This window comes from Aptenodytes patagonicus, chromosome 2, assembly GCF_965638725.1.
Source record: "Aptenodytes patagonicus chromosome 2, bAptPat1.pri.cur, whole genome shotgun sequence".
Classification (NCBI taxonomy): domain Eukaryota; kingdom Metazoa; phylum Chordata; class Aves; order Sphenisciformes; family Spheniscidae; genus Aptenodytes; species Aptenodytes patagonicus.
This window is the reverse complement of record NC_134950.1, coordinates 57,468,079-57,485,889: the sequence shown is the minus strand read 5'-3', so window position 1 is coordinate 57,485,889 and position 17,811 is coordinate 57,468,079. Positions and strand designations below refer to the sequence as shown.

General features: G+C 42.0%; 1 protein-coding gene across 6 annotated transcripts in view; it reads right to left on the bottom strand.

Moving 5' to 3' along the window:
- Positions 1–17,811, bottom strand: part of MTCL1 (microtubule crosslinking factor 1) — a 113,023-nt gene that overhangs the window by 33,910 nt on the left and 61,302 nt on the right. For 2 of the 6 annotated variants that reach the window (XM_076329955.1, XM_076329957.1), the window contains exons 5-7: positions 11,944–13,269; positions 10,839–10,994; positions 2,583–2,675 (exon numbers count right to left, since the gene is read on the bottom strand). In XM_076329955.1, the coding sequence (XP_076186070.1) occupies positions 2,583–2,675; positions 10,839–10,994; positions 11,944–13,269 (1,575 nt within the window). Of the gene's footprint in view, positions 1–2,582; positions 2,676–10,838; positions 10,995–11,943; positions 13,270–17,090; positions 17,169–17,811 lie in introns of all 6 variants that reach the window. The other 4 variants (XM_076329956.1, XM_076329959.1, XM_076329953.1 and 1 more) reach the window with 3 other exon arrangements.

The window sequence follows — 17,811 nt, the reverse complement described above, 5'->3', positions numbered from 1 at the left end:
TGTGGAAGTCGACGTTTGCTTTAAAGATGCACGAGACCTCTGCTGCTGCTTAAACATTTTATGCCACTCATATTTTCCTCCTTTTCTTGATTGTGTCTCCACAGTATGTTCCCAGCACAGCCACCACCCCACACTGCTGCACATATCACACCTGCTAAATGCATTTGCAGCCATTCCTACAAGGTGGGACCACAGCTGCCCTTCAGACAAACTGGAATATTATCCTTGCCTCTTCCCTCCCCAGCCACAGACTAATCCTTTCCTCTGTGGCTATGTCTCCCTCTGCTTCTGGAAGGGCAACGCTTCTGAAGGAACCACATCCAGTATTTCAGATACAACTACTGGTCCCTGACTTCTCACAGTTCATACTCGGAGGCATCTGAACGACTCATAGTAAACAGTTTCTCATTCTGATATGACTAGATCAAGGACACACGCAGGAACTGAAGAGACAGGAATAGGTTGCAACTTGGCATTCAACATGTCTCAGTTTTAGTACTAGAAGCACCAAGAAAAGCTCATTCTTTGGAGCACACGTATAATTACATCTGTTTCAACACAAGGCCACCTGAAACATTATTCTTTAAACGTGACTTCTCTCTCAGTATGTCAAAATCGAACCATGGCATGACCTGTGCCCAGTAGCACTTGTACAAGTTAGTTGTACAACATCTCATATTCTGCATGGATGAGATAGTGTTTCCACTTCAACCAGGCTGTGGTTCACATTGATCAAGAAAAGGCAGATGGAAAATGAATACAGAGCCACTGCTTACAGATGCCAGTTTCTACTATTTTCCATTCTGCAGAACAACAGCCTCTCCCTTTGCTGACCAGCTCCATAGATGAAATCTATGAAAGCCGCAGTACACTAATGACCACAACGATTTAAACCGTAAGAACATAACCCTGCAACACAGAACATTCACGCAGGAATGAAGAATACTTCAGAGATTCTTCTTAAGGAGCACGGCCCCCCTAGCAATTAATACTGCTAAGAAATATATGCTTGATTTTCATGGCAACATTCAGATGCTGCTGACACAGGCTACTGGTCCATACTAGATGGTTTACTAAGGACTTTCCTACCCTTTAAATGATGTGCTCTGGCATAATGCAAATTTTCAGCATCTACGCTACTATGCCTTAAAAAGTTTCTGATTAAATTAAAATTATTTACAGTAGTTGCTAGCCTAAATGGGTTTAAAATGCAGCTTAAAAGTAGTCTGGAACAAAATTAGCTATAATGGCCCAAAAAACATACATGCAACTCCTAATAACACTCATGGAGATTGTACACTGCTAGCACACATCAATTTGATGTCATTAAACATTGCTAAAAATGAAATAGTGCAAAAGGGGCTTATTTTAAATTTAATTTTTACAGGAAGAAACAAATAGATTTTGTGTTGATGCAGGTTCTTCCATCAAATGAAGTTATGGTTAAATACAGCAAAGATCTGAGTCATTTCCACCAGAAATCCTGGAAGATGATAAAAAAGGAACAATATCAACAGGATGGGCATAATCTGGAAAAAAATGAAGAATCCAGAAGATGCTTTTATTCTTCTATTTCTACTGGCTGTCAACATGAATAGCTAGCTTTGATTTTGCTGCATTTTCCATTGTTTTTACAAGCTGTTATGATCTAAGTCCCTGTGGTCACAAATTCTTGCAGAAGACCCTGCTTTTTCAATGGATAGCTATTGCAAAAGAAAAGAACTTTAAGAGGCAGGCATAGCTTCCAAAAAGCTTTCATGGCCAAGGCAACTAGGAAGGAAATCAATTTACTGGTTGCCTTCAAAAGCCTTCATGAGAAAGCTCCTATGGAGATCAACTGGAAATTAAAGCTACTTATGAAAAAACTGAGAGATACCACTTGGGCCTAACGAGATTAGCTGGCACAAGGAAAAATGCTTTACACTATGCAACAATTATGCTGAATTTAGTCTATGAAGTAAATTTAAAAAGAAAACTTCAGTTAAGAGCCAAACAGCCTGCAAAAATTAGCAACAAATTTTTTTCGCTCTAGGAACTAGATATGACAAAATGATTGACTAATCTGTTCCAGCCTTCAAAAGAGCAGGGGGAGCCCATGTAACAAAATATGATTTATTCACCAGTTATGAATAAGAGGGTTGGAAGCACGGGGTACTGAGAAATACAAAAAAGTCCTGATTTGTGTCTCAGTTATGAGCATGTAACAACTCCTCCGACTTCAGAGGAGTGTTGATTTTTCTTTGGGCTAGGAGGGGTCAGAATAAGGCATGGAGCCAAACTGTGCTCCCAGAGATCAAACACACCCTTCCTCAGCTCAAGGAGAGCTGAAGGGGCTGATATAATTCCCCAGGCAGTATTTCACGTCTCTACCTTGACTTCCCCCGCACAGGGGAGCACAAAACTTCTCTCCACCAAGCAGAAAAGCCAGATTCAGAGTGGCAAACTTCCAGATTCTTCATTTACTCAGGTGAGGTCAAACAGGCACAGCCATCAGGGCACAAGTTCCCATGGTCCTGACAAACAAGGTCCAGGCCACACATCATGGTCACGCATCTCTCCCAGCAGGCAGGTTTCGTATTTACCTGGATGATCCTTTCTGTAAACTTTTCTTGCTCCTCTCGGTGAAGTCTCGTCTCCTGCTCAAGCTGAGCCTGAAGCTCCTGTATCGATACATTCTGTACAGGTAAAACATGGGAATCCCTGAGACGATCAGCAGGACAAAGGGATAGGTTTAGCAGAAAATATGTCTCCATGGTGTGAAAAAAAAGGAAAAAAGAAAAGAACTGCAGGACAGACATCTGCACAACTCACGGTTATCAATAGTTAAAACCAAAGCACAGTGTGCAAATATATAGCAATGCCCTAAATATGTCTGGGAAGTTCCTGTGTGGCTTCTGAAAACTGAAGCTGGGATGCTGATGTTACATGTTGGATATTCCCTTCAGGCCTCTGCTCTGGGTTTGTACTCGAGTAGCTGAGACAGTGCACCATCAGTGACGTTTGCCAGATGTGCTCCTACTTACAGGATTACATATTTGGTGGCGTATTTCTTTACGATAATCAAAGCTATAAAATTTTAATATCTCTGCAGAAGATGCATCTAATGCACATATATTGAACCTAATTATTTATTCATTTGCAACACTTCTGATTAGGCAATTAATGGGATAGCACTTATTAAACCAACTAAGCATATAAGGTCCCTTTCTTCAGATACAGGACAGCTCCCTGCACAAGTCGACTTCATTCTGTGTTTTCTACTCAAAATAATTGCTCCACAAATGTCACGGTGATAAGCTGTGTGAGCCTGAGATCTGACCAAAATGCTTAAGTATCTCCCCTTTCAGGTCCAACACCATTTTAATCTTAATACTTGCAATTTTATGTTCTCGTTAAGTTTGGCATCCCATCCACTTTACTTCTGAAAGTTACTTAATTCAAAAATAAAGACCCAAGAAGGCAGAGTCAGATCTCATTATTTATACTATGTTAATTAATCTTGTGGCACTTATATTCCTGATCAGAACTTTCTATGCCTTTCATTTTGTGCCTCTCACATTGGAGCTAAAACTGATTTGTCTGTACAAAGGTCAGTGGCCAGACGCCATCCTCTTCACATGTGTGAGCACAGAAAACACTACGGCACCAAACTCCTACTTCCCAGAGTAAAGACGCATTTAAAGAAGGGATCACTTTAGGCTTCGAAGCGTAATCCCAAATTCTCTGCTGGCCAACGTCCAGCGTGCTCCAACCTCAGCAGCTGAAGGATGTAATGCAGGTTGTGGGACTGCTCTCGGGGGCTGCGCTGCCATTTCCCCTCCGGCATCAGCCCCGGCAGCCGTCTCCTCTCCCTGAGCACTCCTCCCACTTCCCAAGAGCAAAACCAGCTGCTGCCACTGTTCGGGCCGCAGCAGCCCTTGCTGGGACACTTTCGGTTATTCAAAAAGTATTTGTCACTGGAATAGATGCTCCTCTCCTCTAGGGAAAAAGGAGATAAGGCAGACGGAAGCATCCCATAAACCACCTGCAGGACCATACTCTGCTGAACAATGAAAATCACCCTACATATACTTTCTGGGCCCTGTCAGTTCCTTCTTTACTTGATTCACTTATTGACTTGTGCATGTCTGTTTTGTACCTGAGGAAGAGACACTTCCAGCCCTCTGAAAGGTACTATAAAGTGACCAAGAGCACGTTATCTGCCTTATCGATTTCATCTTATGCCTTAATGTGTCTGCAGACATTTTGTATTGCACAAGGTCAAAATTCAGTCTCACAAATAATTTGGAAAGAACTGCTTGCAATGGGATTTGCCAGTTTTGCACAATTGTTTGTAAATCATGAGATGGTTATGCGCAGGTATATCAGTTTAGATTTCTCATCCAATAAAGGAAAAATTACTTTTAACAGAAATTTCTGCATTCTTTTATTCTGATCCGGCTTCTTTAGGAAAATGGTAAATAAGAACCAATGTACCTAGTTAATTCAGGTGTACTTTAAAAAAAAGTGTGATCCTTCTTTTTATGAATTCAAAATCAGCCAAAATCATGCAAAATCGATCTGGTGAAAACAGATACAACATGGCAATGCTCTTCTGTTGGCAATAATCACTTAAAAAAATCTTATGTGCCTCCAGAAATGGAAACAGTATGATTCATGTAAAAATGCATACATTGTTAATTTAAAATATATAGGAAGCATAACTGATCTTAATATGACTCTCCTCACAGTCATACAACTACACATTTAGATAGTTAGAAATATTATTGGTCTTGGGAATCCTGAAACTGGAAGCAGAATCAGAGCAGCAAAAGATACCAGGAAGGTAAGGTTTGAATTTTTCACTATTCACTTCACACTTGTGTTTTCCAGTGAACAATGATTTGCTAAAAGATTATTTCTTCTACTTAGACTAGTATTAACTGGAATCACATAGTTATGTATATACTGACACCACCTTATGTCTGCAAAATTAGGCCAAGAAAATGATAAACTCATGCAATTTTTTGATAAACATGCAGCCCATGCAAAGCCAAGTTTCAGGAAACTTGGGCGCTGGGATTATGTGATAACTGTTGGAATTACTAGGAAGAGATTAAATACATCATAAAGGCAGATAGACTATTACAAGCACACTAGACAGTGCAAATCTTTTTTACAATTGCTTTGCCTCTTTAAGGATGATAGATTTTTATAAGGAGCAAAGTAAACATGTTGAAAAGCAGTTAATGCATGAACACAGAGCTGCACACCTTTTGCCTTCCAGTGCAACCTGAGAACTCTTCATAGTCCATAATTTCATACAATGTCATCTCTATCAGAAGCATTGGGATTAGTACTGCCCAAATCAAGGGAGATGAGGCTGCTTAAGCGCCTAATAGATTGCTGCTAAACATCTGGATCGTGAATGAAGAAGGTGTAGAAATGTATCATGTGATATTTGTATACACAGTTCAGGTACCTGGCATTGCATTGATGGATGTCTATATGTTTATATGTGGATATCAGGCCCCTATCTTGTAATCAGCAGGGTGTAGTCTGTAGCACAACTGTGGTTTTGTTTTGTTTTGGAAAACAGCACTGCTACAAAATGGACACAAAAGTTGATAACCTGTTAACTTCCATTCTTTGTCTCCTTTGTTCTCATTAACGAACACGCTACACAGGGAACGGAAAACACCCCGAATGTGATGGCCACCACACAACGTACCGACACCACAGAAACAGACACAAACCCACGACAAGACATATAAACACACTATAATGGGAACTACAAGTTAGTGCTACTCCATCACAGCACCACAGAAGCAGCTGCACTTCATCCGCAGCTCGACACCAACTGACAATTTCCCATGAATCCCAATTATTGCATTTCCACATCCACTTCCACTCCCATCCTCTCAGACAGGCAGTGCCAAATCCTTCTGCTGAGTCCTTTTCTCTCACCTGTTATCACTCCAGAACAAGCTAATCCACACCGATGTCTTTACCTCAAGAGGATGTTCAGAGAAAAGTCATCCACACCTTGGGGGCTTCACCACCACTCCCTTATTGCACCGACCCCCTTCTGCCCCCCTCAGTGTGTTGAAGGCTTTTCAGGTTACTTTTCAGCTTGCACAATCCCACATTTCTACCACGACTTGTTTTTACAATATTGCCATGCACCATGAGGTACATCTGGGTTTTACTTGTCTGTTTTCTCCATTTTACCATAGCTAATTGCAATCTCAATTTGCCTGCAAACTTAATCGGTTTACATGCAACAACTGTGAACATCAAATTTCATGGAATCTTTCTTTTTAGCCTTCTTTTTTTTCCAGAAGGGATGGAGCAAAATAAGGCCTGAGGAGGCAGGGTAGAAAGATGCTCTCCAACATTTGTGTGCAATTCCAGGAAGCCAAAAGATGAACATTTTATGCCGCTCACCTAACGCTATGTTATAATGCTTTGATAGTCGGACCTTACATTTGACCACGCAGTCTAAAACCTGCTACTTTTTCACACATGATGGCTGACTATTGCATGCATACAATCAACCAGACCAGATAGGAACTTCCAGTGCCTTTTGTATTACTTTTTACATGCAATACACATCTAACTGAATTCTCAGAGGCTGCTTCTGAAGATGTACTCCTCTCCCCACCCCTTAAAAATAAATGACATATATTCCATTGCTAGTGTACAATAGGCGGTTGTGTGGTTATTTGTCTGTGCTTATATGGAGTCTCTGATTTTGGGAAAACACAGAACACTTTGCTCCAAGTCTTTAAAAATACATCTCATTGTATAGATAGTACACAAAGTCTCACTGAGTTCAGTTAGGACTGGGATATCCAGATTTACATCATAAAGGGTCTTTTAAGCCATTATATTGTCAACCTTTACGGAATCTTGCATAGCAAGAAAGAATACAATTCATCAAAGCAAATTATTCTTGCTGCCCCTAATCTTGGTGGGAAGGAATACTGTCAGCACCAGTTTGTCTTTCTTCTTCCCACAACTTTGCATTGGAGGAATAGTGGACACTAAGAGATACAACTTTCTATGTGGTCCTCATTTGTTGAGTTGTTTTTTTTTTTCCTCCAGAAGAAAGAAAAGTCACAATGTAAAAAACATTCACTGTTTCCTCTCTGGGAAAACAAAATCTTAAATCAGGGCAAGAGAAAAGGATGTGTAAATTTTCATCACATGGTTGGGAGCTGCTGCAAAAGCCATCCAGCCGAAAAGCTCTCACGTGGAATTATGAAAATTGCACAGAAGGAGCACAGACACTCCAATACCAGCTAAAAATGGAACATTCAAAATGTAGACCAAAATTCTCCTTGTATGTCTAAAATGGATCCATACAGAAGTTTTGGTTCAAAGCAGGTGGTAAAGTGACCTACCTAACTTGCACATCACTGTATCTGGTCAGTCCTCAAGTAACCCAGGTATTAACTTAGAGTAATACAGATTTTTTTATATTTCTTATGGGCATGATAAGTAAGAAAAATGGATAAACAGATTAAGAATGGCCTAGAAGAAATTATTCTTCAGTGTGAGCTCTTCCTACTTTATTACTAGACCTTGTGGAAGACTTGCTTTTTAAGACATGCTCTCACCTTCTCTAGCCTATCTGCTTTTATTTTAATTCTCTGGTGACAACTTGTTCCTTTTAAGTGAATTCACTTCAGTGGTTCTTTTTCCATAACCTGGCAGTGTCAGAGATTTTGTGGCATTTTTCTACACAGAAACAAATGTGTAAGTCTTTAAAAGCCAAGTATGAAAATAATCCAAATCTGAAATGCAAAGAAGAGTGCTTTTGCCTTTGGTGATCTGTACTTACTCAGGTAAGGGCAGAACTGATTCCCTCTGAAGGAACAATCAGAGCTAGGAGATACAGCTCTATTTTAGAGCATCAGGTATCAAATACTGCAACAACCTATATTGGGTCATTTGAAAGAGTGAAATTTTTCTTCTCCAGAATGTCTTCTTGTTTCTGAATAAACAGGAGGAGACTGCTTAAGGAAGCTGCCTTTTGTTTATGGATATTCCATTGATAAAAAGGGTAAAATTCACCAGATGAAAAATTATTTACCATTTTTCCCACTGGTTCCCATTTGTTGCCATAGTAATCCTTTCATTTGTGCCGGGTGTTTGCTCCATGAAGCATTGTGTTACCTTTTTTAGTTCCTCGGTGTCTTTTAGTCAGGGCAATTCTCACTTGTTGTTCACTCGCTCTTTCTTTGGATGGTAAAGAATGATTTCCCCCTCCCATCATAACCCGGCTCTGCTAAAATCATGAATAATGGATTGAACATCCATCCCAATGGGCTCCAACCTCCTGCAACAGCAGCTGAATGGCTTGTTTCAGCAAGAAAACAAAGCCCTGCTCTTAAGGCAATTTCAAGATATAATTTCCCTTGGACTGTGACTCTAACCCACTTCTTTAACATGCAAATACATTCTAATAATACTGTTGCACTAACAACTGCAGTGCAAAGCCCAAACAAAGGCAGAAGTTTACAGTTAGGCTATGGGGTAGTTTCAAGCACAAGTCAGTCTGCATTTATTGTATTTAATCAAACAATTAGGCTCCCACGATGCTCATTTTTAAAAATAGGAGAAATGGCTAAATGGAAGTTGCTCAGCATTGCTTGGGAAAATTTTCATTTAAAACTCAGCTTGGAAAAAAAGAATTTAGAAAAATGGGTTTCCTTGCTTAAAAAGAAAACATTTGCCTCACTGAAACGAAATGTGTTCTTCTCATGCTGAAAGTCCATACACAGTAAGAAGATCATCAATCAATGTTATCCACTGGCCAGTGCATATATTTTCACTTCAGAAGTTAAAGCAGATAACAGCTTATGTGTAGCCATCTCTGCTGTGGGCATTGAAAGGTCTGAGTCTCCATCTGAAATTTCTGTAGTAATAAAAAAACCCCTTTGGTATTTGAATAATATTTTTTCCTGCTCATTCATCTGGCACAAAAAAAATGTTAGTTTTTGCTAGTGCAGTGTATGAAATTAAAAAAGACTAAAAATGATACCATACAAAATTATTTGAAGGAATCTTCTGCTTCACTTGGGTTTGACTATTACAGATTATAAGATTTCAATTGGCTGTCGACCCACTGAAAAGTTTCAGTGTAAAGCAGTGTAATATTCTTTGTTGCTTAAGTAAACCTGGCTGAAACAAACACTTTAGTCTTCAACATTTTCTCAGGTTGCGCCATCTGAGCCCCAGCCTTGCTCACCTTTTGAGCACATCTGGACCTCAGCTGGATATTCTCTACCTTTGATTATTATTACTGACTTGTTCCTTGTCAGGCTATGGTGTGAAAACTACCCATCCTCTGTTTAAACACAGTTTGCTGTACACAGTTTGCACATCATCCCATCCTGGGAGAGGAAAAAAAGATGTTGTGCCAAAATTACCCAAATCCCTAATCTTAATAGAGGGCTCACATGTACAGGACTTCATATAATAATGAGGCTGATATAAGATAGGAGGGAATTAATAAAGATGACAGAATTTAAACTGAAATATTGTAAATATTTGCTGTGGTGATTTTCTGACCTAATCTACCATAACTATTGACCAATACAATTGCAAAAGGATCCATGCTGAACGGCAAGGTTTCTCTACCTCATCGTCCCATTTCACAGCTGAGGAAGAAAGACTTTACCTTTCAGTGAGAGACACGGTGTCCCAGGTTTATCAGATATCCTTCCTGAGATTTATTATCACTGGTAAAGTGAAAAGTTGGAAGAGAAGCTGCTGAACAAATTAATTATTCTAATACTACCAAAACTCTGCATTGTCAGGATAGTTTAAAACAAACAAAACAAAACCAGCAAAGAATTACCTGTGTTAGGATGAAGGGCCACTCTCCCTTTGATATTCACTAAGCTGCTTGGCTACCAGCCACCCTGAAGCTTTTTCTTCCTAGCCCTGCTTTCTAGTGCTTGTTAATGCTTACTCACAAACCCAGCTGTCCCGGCCAGCATTCTCCTTTTCCCAGACTCAATTAGGTGTCTCAGATATACTAAGGCCTCTGCATGTGTCTTTAGAATTAAAACACATTAAAACTCATCCCTCACTAGAAGCCACTCTAACCACCACAGTTTCAAGGTAGATTTGGCTTCCCAGTAGCCAGCAGAAAAGTTGGTCAATGCTCCAGCTTGCCTTTGTGGAGACAGATTAGAAATTGTTTTCTTCAGGACCAGTTGTAGTGTCTGGACAATCTATGTTCATGAGAAAGCAGCTGAGGAGATGTTTACTGAGGCTGATATGGCCTCTGCATGGATGAAGATTTAAATAAAAACTGATCAATGTTTTTGACGAATGGAAAAGTACTCAACAACCCAAACAATGGAGAATTCTGCTTTAAATAAGGTTTTTTTGAAGCTGCAGGATGCTGTGTTCCCTGTTGAGAATCACCATGCACACCAGCATCAAACCCTCTCCTGCGCAGACTACTGCCAGGCAAAACGCAAAGCAGTCTCTATCTGTAGACTTTCCAGATTTAAAATATCCAACAAGGTGAAACCTGGAAGCATGATCTCACATCAGGGATTACAACCTCTTTTAGAGATCTTTCGTTACTATACTCAATTGTAGTGGGTCCCTGAGCCATATTTTCCCACTTAGTGAAGCTACTGGGAGTAGGGTGATGAGTCTAAAGTCAGGACCAATTTGCTTCTCTGAAACTGCAAGGGGGAAAAGAGGTCAACCACAAATTTCACAACAGGGGTGCTGTGTTTGGTCCAGTTTACTCCCCCAACCCCTGGCTTCTGTTACTCATCTCCTGGCTAAGGCAGCAGGAGGCAGTGAGTAAGATGGGCTGCTTTGCTGACCTCTAGACTGAAACAGCCCTTGTCTCCTGGCCTGTAGAGTTTAATGTCTCCATCAGCTCTGCGGTGTGGGTCGGTGGTGGCTCGCTGGTGGTGAATCTCTCGCTCCTCTCCACGATCTTGTTTGAGCTGCCACTCCATCTGATCCCTCAGTTTGGACTGTTAGGTGCATGGGCGGTTTATAACAAAAAAACAAAAGGACAGGAGGGAATAAAGAAAACAAAAATGGGTAAGGTAGATGACTGAAAAACTACAAGACAAAGAAAAGCGTGAACAGAAAAACCAACTTAAATACAGTGGCATAAGAAAGTGAAGAGAATAAAACCAAAATGAGGATGAGCAAAATGATGGGCTGAAACATCTGAAAAGCAAAAAAGAGAAAGAGAGGAAAAAAGAATGCAAACACTGGTTATGAGGCGCATGCAATGAGGATGCATGAGTCAAACCAACAGCAAGCATACAAGTCATGAAGGATATGGGACACAAGGCTCTTCCTTCCTTACTTGTGCTGTGCAGAAAAGCCATATCCAGTGTGGCAGTTGTGGCAGTTTAGACATGCGCCCATGGGCAACGCTTTAGGCAAGGCAGTCCTTCGCTGGCTACAGAGCTTCTCACTCGCTGCTCGGTTAGGGGAGTGAGCTGTAAGCAGGCTTTTCAAAACACATCACTTAGAAAACTGCATTTGGTTGGGTTCTTTTGGCAAGGCTTTTGAGAACACGCCTGACCCTTTTACAAGAAAGCATAATAAAGACCTCCTCACATTTCTTAGCAAGGCTGCTAATTTACATTCATCAGAAATTTTTTTTTTTTAATTAATCTCCTCTTTCACAGGGAAACACTGCTGTTACAGACAAAAAGAAGACAGATCTCTATAGCACCAGTGGATTAGCCTTTTTGCCACGAGGAACCGCCTCTGAATCAAAGGACTTGTGCAAACAAACAAAAGAAAAAAAACCTGTAAAGTGTTTGTTTAACATTACACACTTTAATACATTGCAGGTCTGAAATCATAACAAAGCAGCTGTGAGGAAAATTAGCTCTACTGTAGCGATGCCAGCAAGAAAGAGAAACAATAAACAGAAAGAAGGCAAACAAGGGGCCGACCTACCTGGAAGTCGGTGATTAACTCCTTCCCCAGGTTACCAATGGGAGAGTCTCGAGACATGGACGTCATGGTGGATAGAAAACTGGAAGACTCTGTGAGATGGGGAAGAGGGGAGAGATCCTCCATCTGCTCCTTAAGGCCCTCCCCAATGTGATCAACCTTCTCCAGGAAGGTCTGCAGCTCCTTCCGGAAAGCTTTCATCCTGGAGTTGATGGTGTCCAGAAGCTCCGGTTCATGCTTATCTTCCCCCCTTTCCTCATCACTTTTGAAATCCTGCTCGGTGGATGGGCTGCTGGTTATGTGCACCTTCGCGTCATAAATCAAGCTGTCCGTATCGGTGATAAGGCGGTCCACGGTCCTTTCGAGCCGCTCAGCCTCGCGTTTGATGTTAATTAAAGATTCGGTGTCCTCTTTCACTCTCATGAGCTCGGCGGAGCACAGGTCGCTGACTTCCGATGGCTTCCCACTCCCAAACCCCGACGTCTTCTCATAAACTTCTTCAGAGTCGCTCTCACCCCCAATGGGCCCCTCTCTCTTAGGCTGGGGTGGGCGACCCTCTTCGCTGTCACTCTCCTTCTTCCCAGCATCACTGTCGGCATCGCTGTCCCTGGGGCTGGAAGTGCGCAGGCCCAGGTGAGATGCAAGATCATAACGCTGGACATTGGACATCAGGACCCTGTTCTCATACTGGAGCTTCATCACTTTCCCGCTCAGCTCGTTGATTTGCAACCTGGCCGACTTCAGCTCCTCTTGCAAGGTGCCACCGCACTTGGACGCCACGTCATCCAACCAGCCTGGCTCCTGGCCTGGCTCAAACTTGAATTTGTTCAGCTCGTTTGTTAGCTGCTTGTTGTGATCCTCGATTTCGGAGATTGACCGCCTCAGCAGTTCTGCTTCCTCTTCCACAAACTGCAGGTGCCGGCGCAGCTCCGTGGCCGACTCCACGGAGTCGCCGTAGGGCGAGGTAGGAATGCTTGAAATGTGGTCCCTGCTGAGACACTCTTTTTCGTACTGGCACCTCATATCCTCCATCTCAGCTTTAATCCCCCTGTTCTCCACCTCCAGTTCCACTATTTTTCTGCCCAGTATGTTGGCTTCCTCCTCCACCAGCTTCAAACGAAGCTTCAGCTCGGCCTCTCTGGTGCTGGGCGGGCCTCCTGCCTCCCCGGTAGGCAGGGGACTGTCCACATCTCCATAGATGGACTTGTACTTCTGGAGCTCCTGCTCCAGTTCATCCTTCTCCCTCCCCAGTTTGGCCATCTTCTTACGCATCAGCGCTGCCTCCTCTTTGGCAAACTGGAGCTGGCACTTCAAATCAGCGCTGTCCTCCTGCCAAGAATAATCACCCCCCCAAAGATTGTATTAGAAGCACAATCAGTTGCTCACCTTCCAAAATCTCCACCTCCCCACCCTCTGAGCTGTATCTGTTAGGTATGCAAACAATACACAGACAGAGCTGCGCAAACCACACAGTTGACACATTTCATGGCTTGGTCCTGGTTAAATTGGCAAAGCAGCTTGACCAGAGTTAAAGAGGGGGAAAAAAAAATCAGTGTGCCAATGCAAGTGTTCAGTGATGCAAGAGTGCCAGCACAACGCTTAGTTTTTCTCAAATACTGAGCAAATTTTGTGGAAAATAAGAATGACTCAAATGAAAAGGTGCCATGATTTGGTGGCACTTTCTGTTCCATTTATGTTTAATGATACATTTGCTCCCTTTCAGCATCACGAAACAAAGACTACTCAGATGTAATCCCAAATCTCGGGCTTCTTCAGCTAGAAAGCATAAAAAAAAGTGTGCTAAGATGCGTGGTTGCCTTGCAAAGTGAAGACTTCAATTACTGGATCTCACAATGCTGTGAACTAGCCAGAGTGCCTAACTCATTTTCCGAATAGGAAGCACTACTGCTGTCTCTGCTGCTGTTATTATTAGGATGGACCAGATTGTGATCCCTGTTTCTGGTAGGGACAACTGTTCACAAGGGAGATTGGTGAAAACATGTGAAAAAGGAAAGAAAAATTCATTAAACTGTAGTTACGTCCAAATCCATCCCATGTGAAAACCTGCATTTTTCAGGAAGCACCAGGGTACTGAATGAGATTTTGATTTTTTTGTGTGTGTTGGGCATTTTAAAGCACCGCATCTCAACTCAGATGAAAACTCCAGTGTGTATTGTGCTGAAATAAGAGACAAGGTTAAGTAAATTCTAAGCCGATGAACAATTTCTTTGCATGAATCACTTTCATGAATTGTCATGGAGATACAGGCACTTGGCCTCGTAAGAGACACATTTATCAGCATTAGCAGTATAATGGAAAGCAGGCTTTGAAAGATGATCTCTTGAGACAGCAGATTTCATCATTGTTGGTAGGCCATGTGGACATATGTGCAATTATCTATGGAAACTTCATTTCAGTCTCCGGAGCACTGTTATCTTTCACAAGCACCATTTTGTTATAATTCCTAACAATGGCAACCAAAGCCAGAAGAAAACATGACTGACTTTAATTGTTCACCCAGATCAGGCTATTAAAAAAATAAAAAGATTTACAAAACTAATTGCGGCTCAGCAATCTGAGGAAATGATTTAGTTTCTAAAACACACATCCTTGCACATTGGTAATGGTGTCTTTTATGTCACCTAGATTAATTTCATCCCATTCTATTTAGATATATACTAATTATGTCTTAATTTCAGCTATTAATACCTAAACAGCCACAAAAGTAATTGGTTGTATACTTGTGAACTCAGTCAGCTTTCTTACTGATTCTGCTTGGTGCAGGTTGGAACATTAAAATACTAAATAGTAAAAAAGTTATCTTAAATGTTAATAGCATGATAGAGGTAAACAATAGCCAAAGTTTCTATTAATGTGTGCTTTTCAGTAATAACCAGGAGTCAAACACAACTGCAATCAGTTGATCAGTTGACTGACTAAACCTCTGGTCATTGTGTTTCTGGCACCAGAAATGTGAGTTTTCTATGAATACAATCGAGGTGCATATAATTGATTAGAATCGGAGCCTCTAGAAGATCGGCTTTCTTTCCTCTCTGTCATCTCCTCACATACACACACCTCTTTTTCACACATGTATTTGCAAATTGCTTTTCTCTTTATAACTCGAAACTGCAAATTAAGTATCAGATTTAAACCTGGCAAAACTCCATGCAGCCTCCACTGGAGTCACTCTGAATTTTGGTTGCTCTGGCTGGATGAGGCTGTATGATTAAAGCATCATCTTTGGTCAGGGCTGCACAATACATTACCTCTGTTTTTCTTCTCATCGAGAATCAGTTTATCCCCGCAGCTGTAGGCTTTGCTTTTAGGGAAATAGAAAGATCACAAGGAAGGTTACATCCAGACCAGTGCTGCACTTCAGAGCTCACAGGTGGGGTGATTACTCCAGTTTATTTATGTATTTGTTAATAGCTTGGAAATAATCGCATCTGACATTTTCTTTATTCTGTCTTTGTAATCCAGCATTTTTCCCCGTGCTTCTTGTCTACCTTTGGCTGCAAGAGCCCAGCCATCAGTGGCACTAGCTGGCGCCTCGCACCTCCCTGGCTGCCGGCAGCTGGACCGATGCCGGTGGGGAAGGGCCAGCCTGCCCGCGCCCCTCTCCCCCAGCTGGGAGCACTAGGGGCCAGCTCCTCCCCGGGGGTCAGAGGGGGCTCCAGCCTGACACCCACTGCGTTTCGAGCAATATAAATAACAGTCACTGAGTTGCTCTTGGGACAACGCACTCAGCATTTTGATGCTTTTGAAGAAAAGGGAAAGGCTTCGATGGGTTTGAGGTCAGGGCCCCAGTGTTTTTGCTCGGCATCACTGCATGACTCAACGCGTCTGCAGAGTTAGCGCGTTGTTATAGCAGGACAAAACCACCATTAACTTCTTATAATGGCATTACTTTATTGCTAGGTTTTGTCTATGAAAAAAAAGGATCACATTTGTAAGTTCTGTTTTTCGCAAGAGCTGAAACAAAGGAGGTTTTTTTCATTAAACAAACACAAGCCTCATACAAAACAACAGAGCTGATGGATGTTAATCTCGCCTACTAAATATGGATCCCATCTGGAAAGGTGAGAAAGCTCTAGATCTTCCCCGCTTCTCTGCCAGGGAACATGACTACTGAAAATCCCATTCCCCGGACAGCTTTTTTCCAAAGGAAAAGAATAGTCAGGAGAGATTTATCAGCCAGATCTAAGCATGCCAGAAGGGTAGGACTCCAACCTTCATGCATCTGTCCCTCTGAAACTTTGTGTACAGAAATATCAGCGATTTCTTGATCAGTTGAAACCAAGTAGAAACAGCAAGAGGGCGAGGCACCCACACAGGCAAGTAGAGTTGACATATATATATGTGTCATACATACATTTTGACATATAAGGCAAACTAAGGAGAGGCCAAATCACCAAAATTAAGAATAGTTCACTATTAGTTAAATCACGAAGGAAAAGAAAGGGGGGAGGGGAGGAGAATACAGTCTTTCCACCGTTTTGGAGGAACAAGAGGCTCGAATCCCAGGGGCTGAAAGCTGGGCTATGGCACAGCCTGACTGTATTTCACATCCAGTATGTGGACGCTTTCCTAAAAGGTGTACGTAAGGCAGACTGTATAGAAAGAAAAGAAGGAACGACAGTGCAAAAATGTTCCATCAGTCATGGTGCTAGTCACGGACTTTAGGAGATCATTAAGGATAAATGGGAATTAATGATTACTGACAGTGATTATTTGTATGCAGTAGCATCACAGCTCTGCATGGCACTTCAGAGGGAAGTTAACGGAAAAAAAAGCAGAAAGAAAAAACCCAGATCCCTCCCTACAGAGTCTGCAGTCTAATTTAGACAAATGTAGAACGTGGCGATAAAGAAATGAAACTTAAAGGGAAGAAATGAACTTAAATTCATTATGCAATGTAAATGATGTGATGAGAATGAAGAGCTGATCAAAAATTCCCAAATATGATATTTCTTTTCTGGCAAGAAGACACAAAGATAGATAGAGACCAATGCCATCTCCTCTACCACCACCACCGGCTCAAGGGAATTGCCAGGCAGAAGATGGGTAAGCAGTTTTGGGGTTGCAAGTCTGACAACAGGGCAGTATGACCAGCACCCAAGCATCTGGCTGAGTGCCAGCACTCCTACCTTGCGCTGGAGAACCACTTTTCTTTGTGTTTTGCCTGGTGCCTGGTATTTTCCAAGAAGCTCCGTTTTGCAATTCTGCTGAATAAAAACTTTTTTTCTTCAATACTGCTAGAGGCAGGTAAGCGCTACTGTGAATTCTGCTTTTACACTACTTCAAGACAATCAACTTCACAGGTATTATTTACTCGGTGTGCCCTGCGGTGGGTGCGATGTTCCAGCTAATTTTCATGATGAGCTCCCAGTAAGTAAAAACACCGGTCTTGCCATATGCTATACATATCTGTAAGCATGGGGATGCACAGAATCTGAGTTTGTGGTTGCTTTTCACAAAACATGTAATGGGTATTTGAACTTATTTCAGGTATTTAGGGCGGCTGTCCCTGAAGAGCAGTGTTTTGAACCTCCCAGGCTGTGTCTGTACTAACCCCTTTGAGCCATGCCACAGGACCTGGCGGCTGTTTGACCAGGTCAGGCACTTGCTGTGGTGCGCTCTAGTCTCAACCAGCACATACCTCTGAAGGGATACCTGGCTTTGGAGACAGCTCTGGAGACAGCCTAGAGTTGGGAGATAGCTAGGACGTGCACCTATAGGCTGGGCCATGTCAATACATAAGATTGTTTCTCAGTCTTTCCTACCCTAAAGAATTGCTGAGGAAAACTGAACGGCCACCTTGCACAGTGCTGTCGCAATGGTTTTCATTTTCAAGCCCAAATCCTTTGC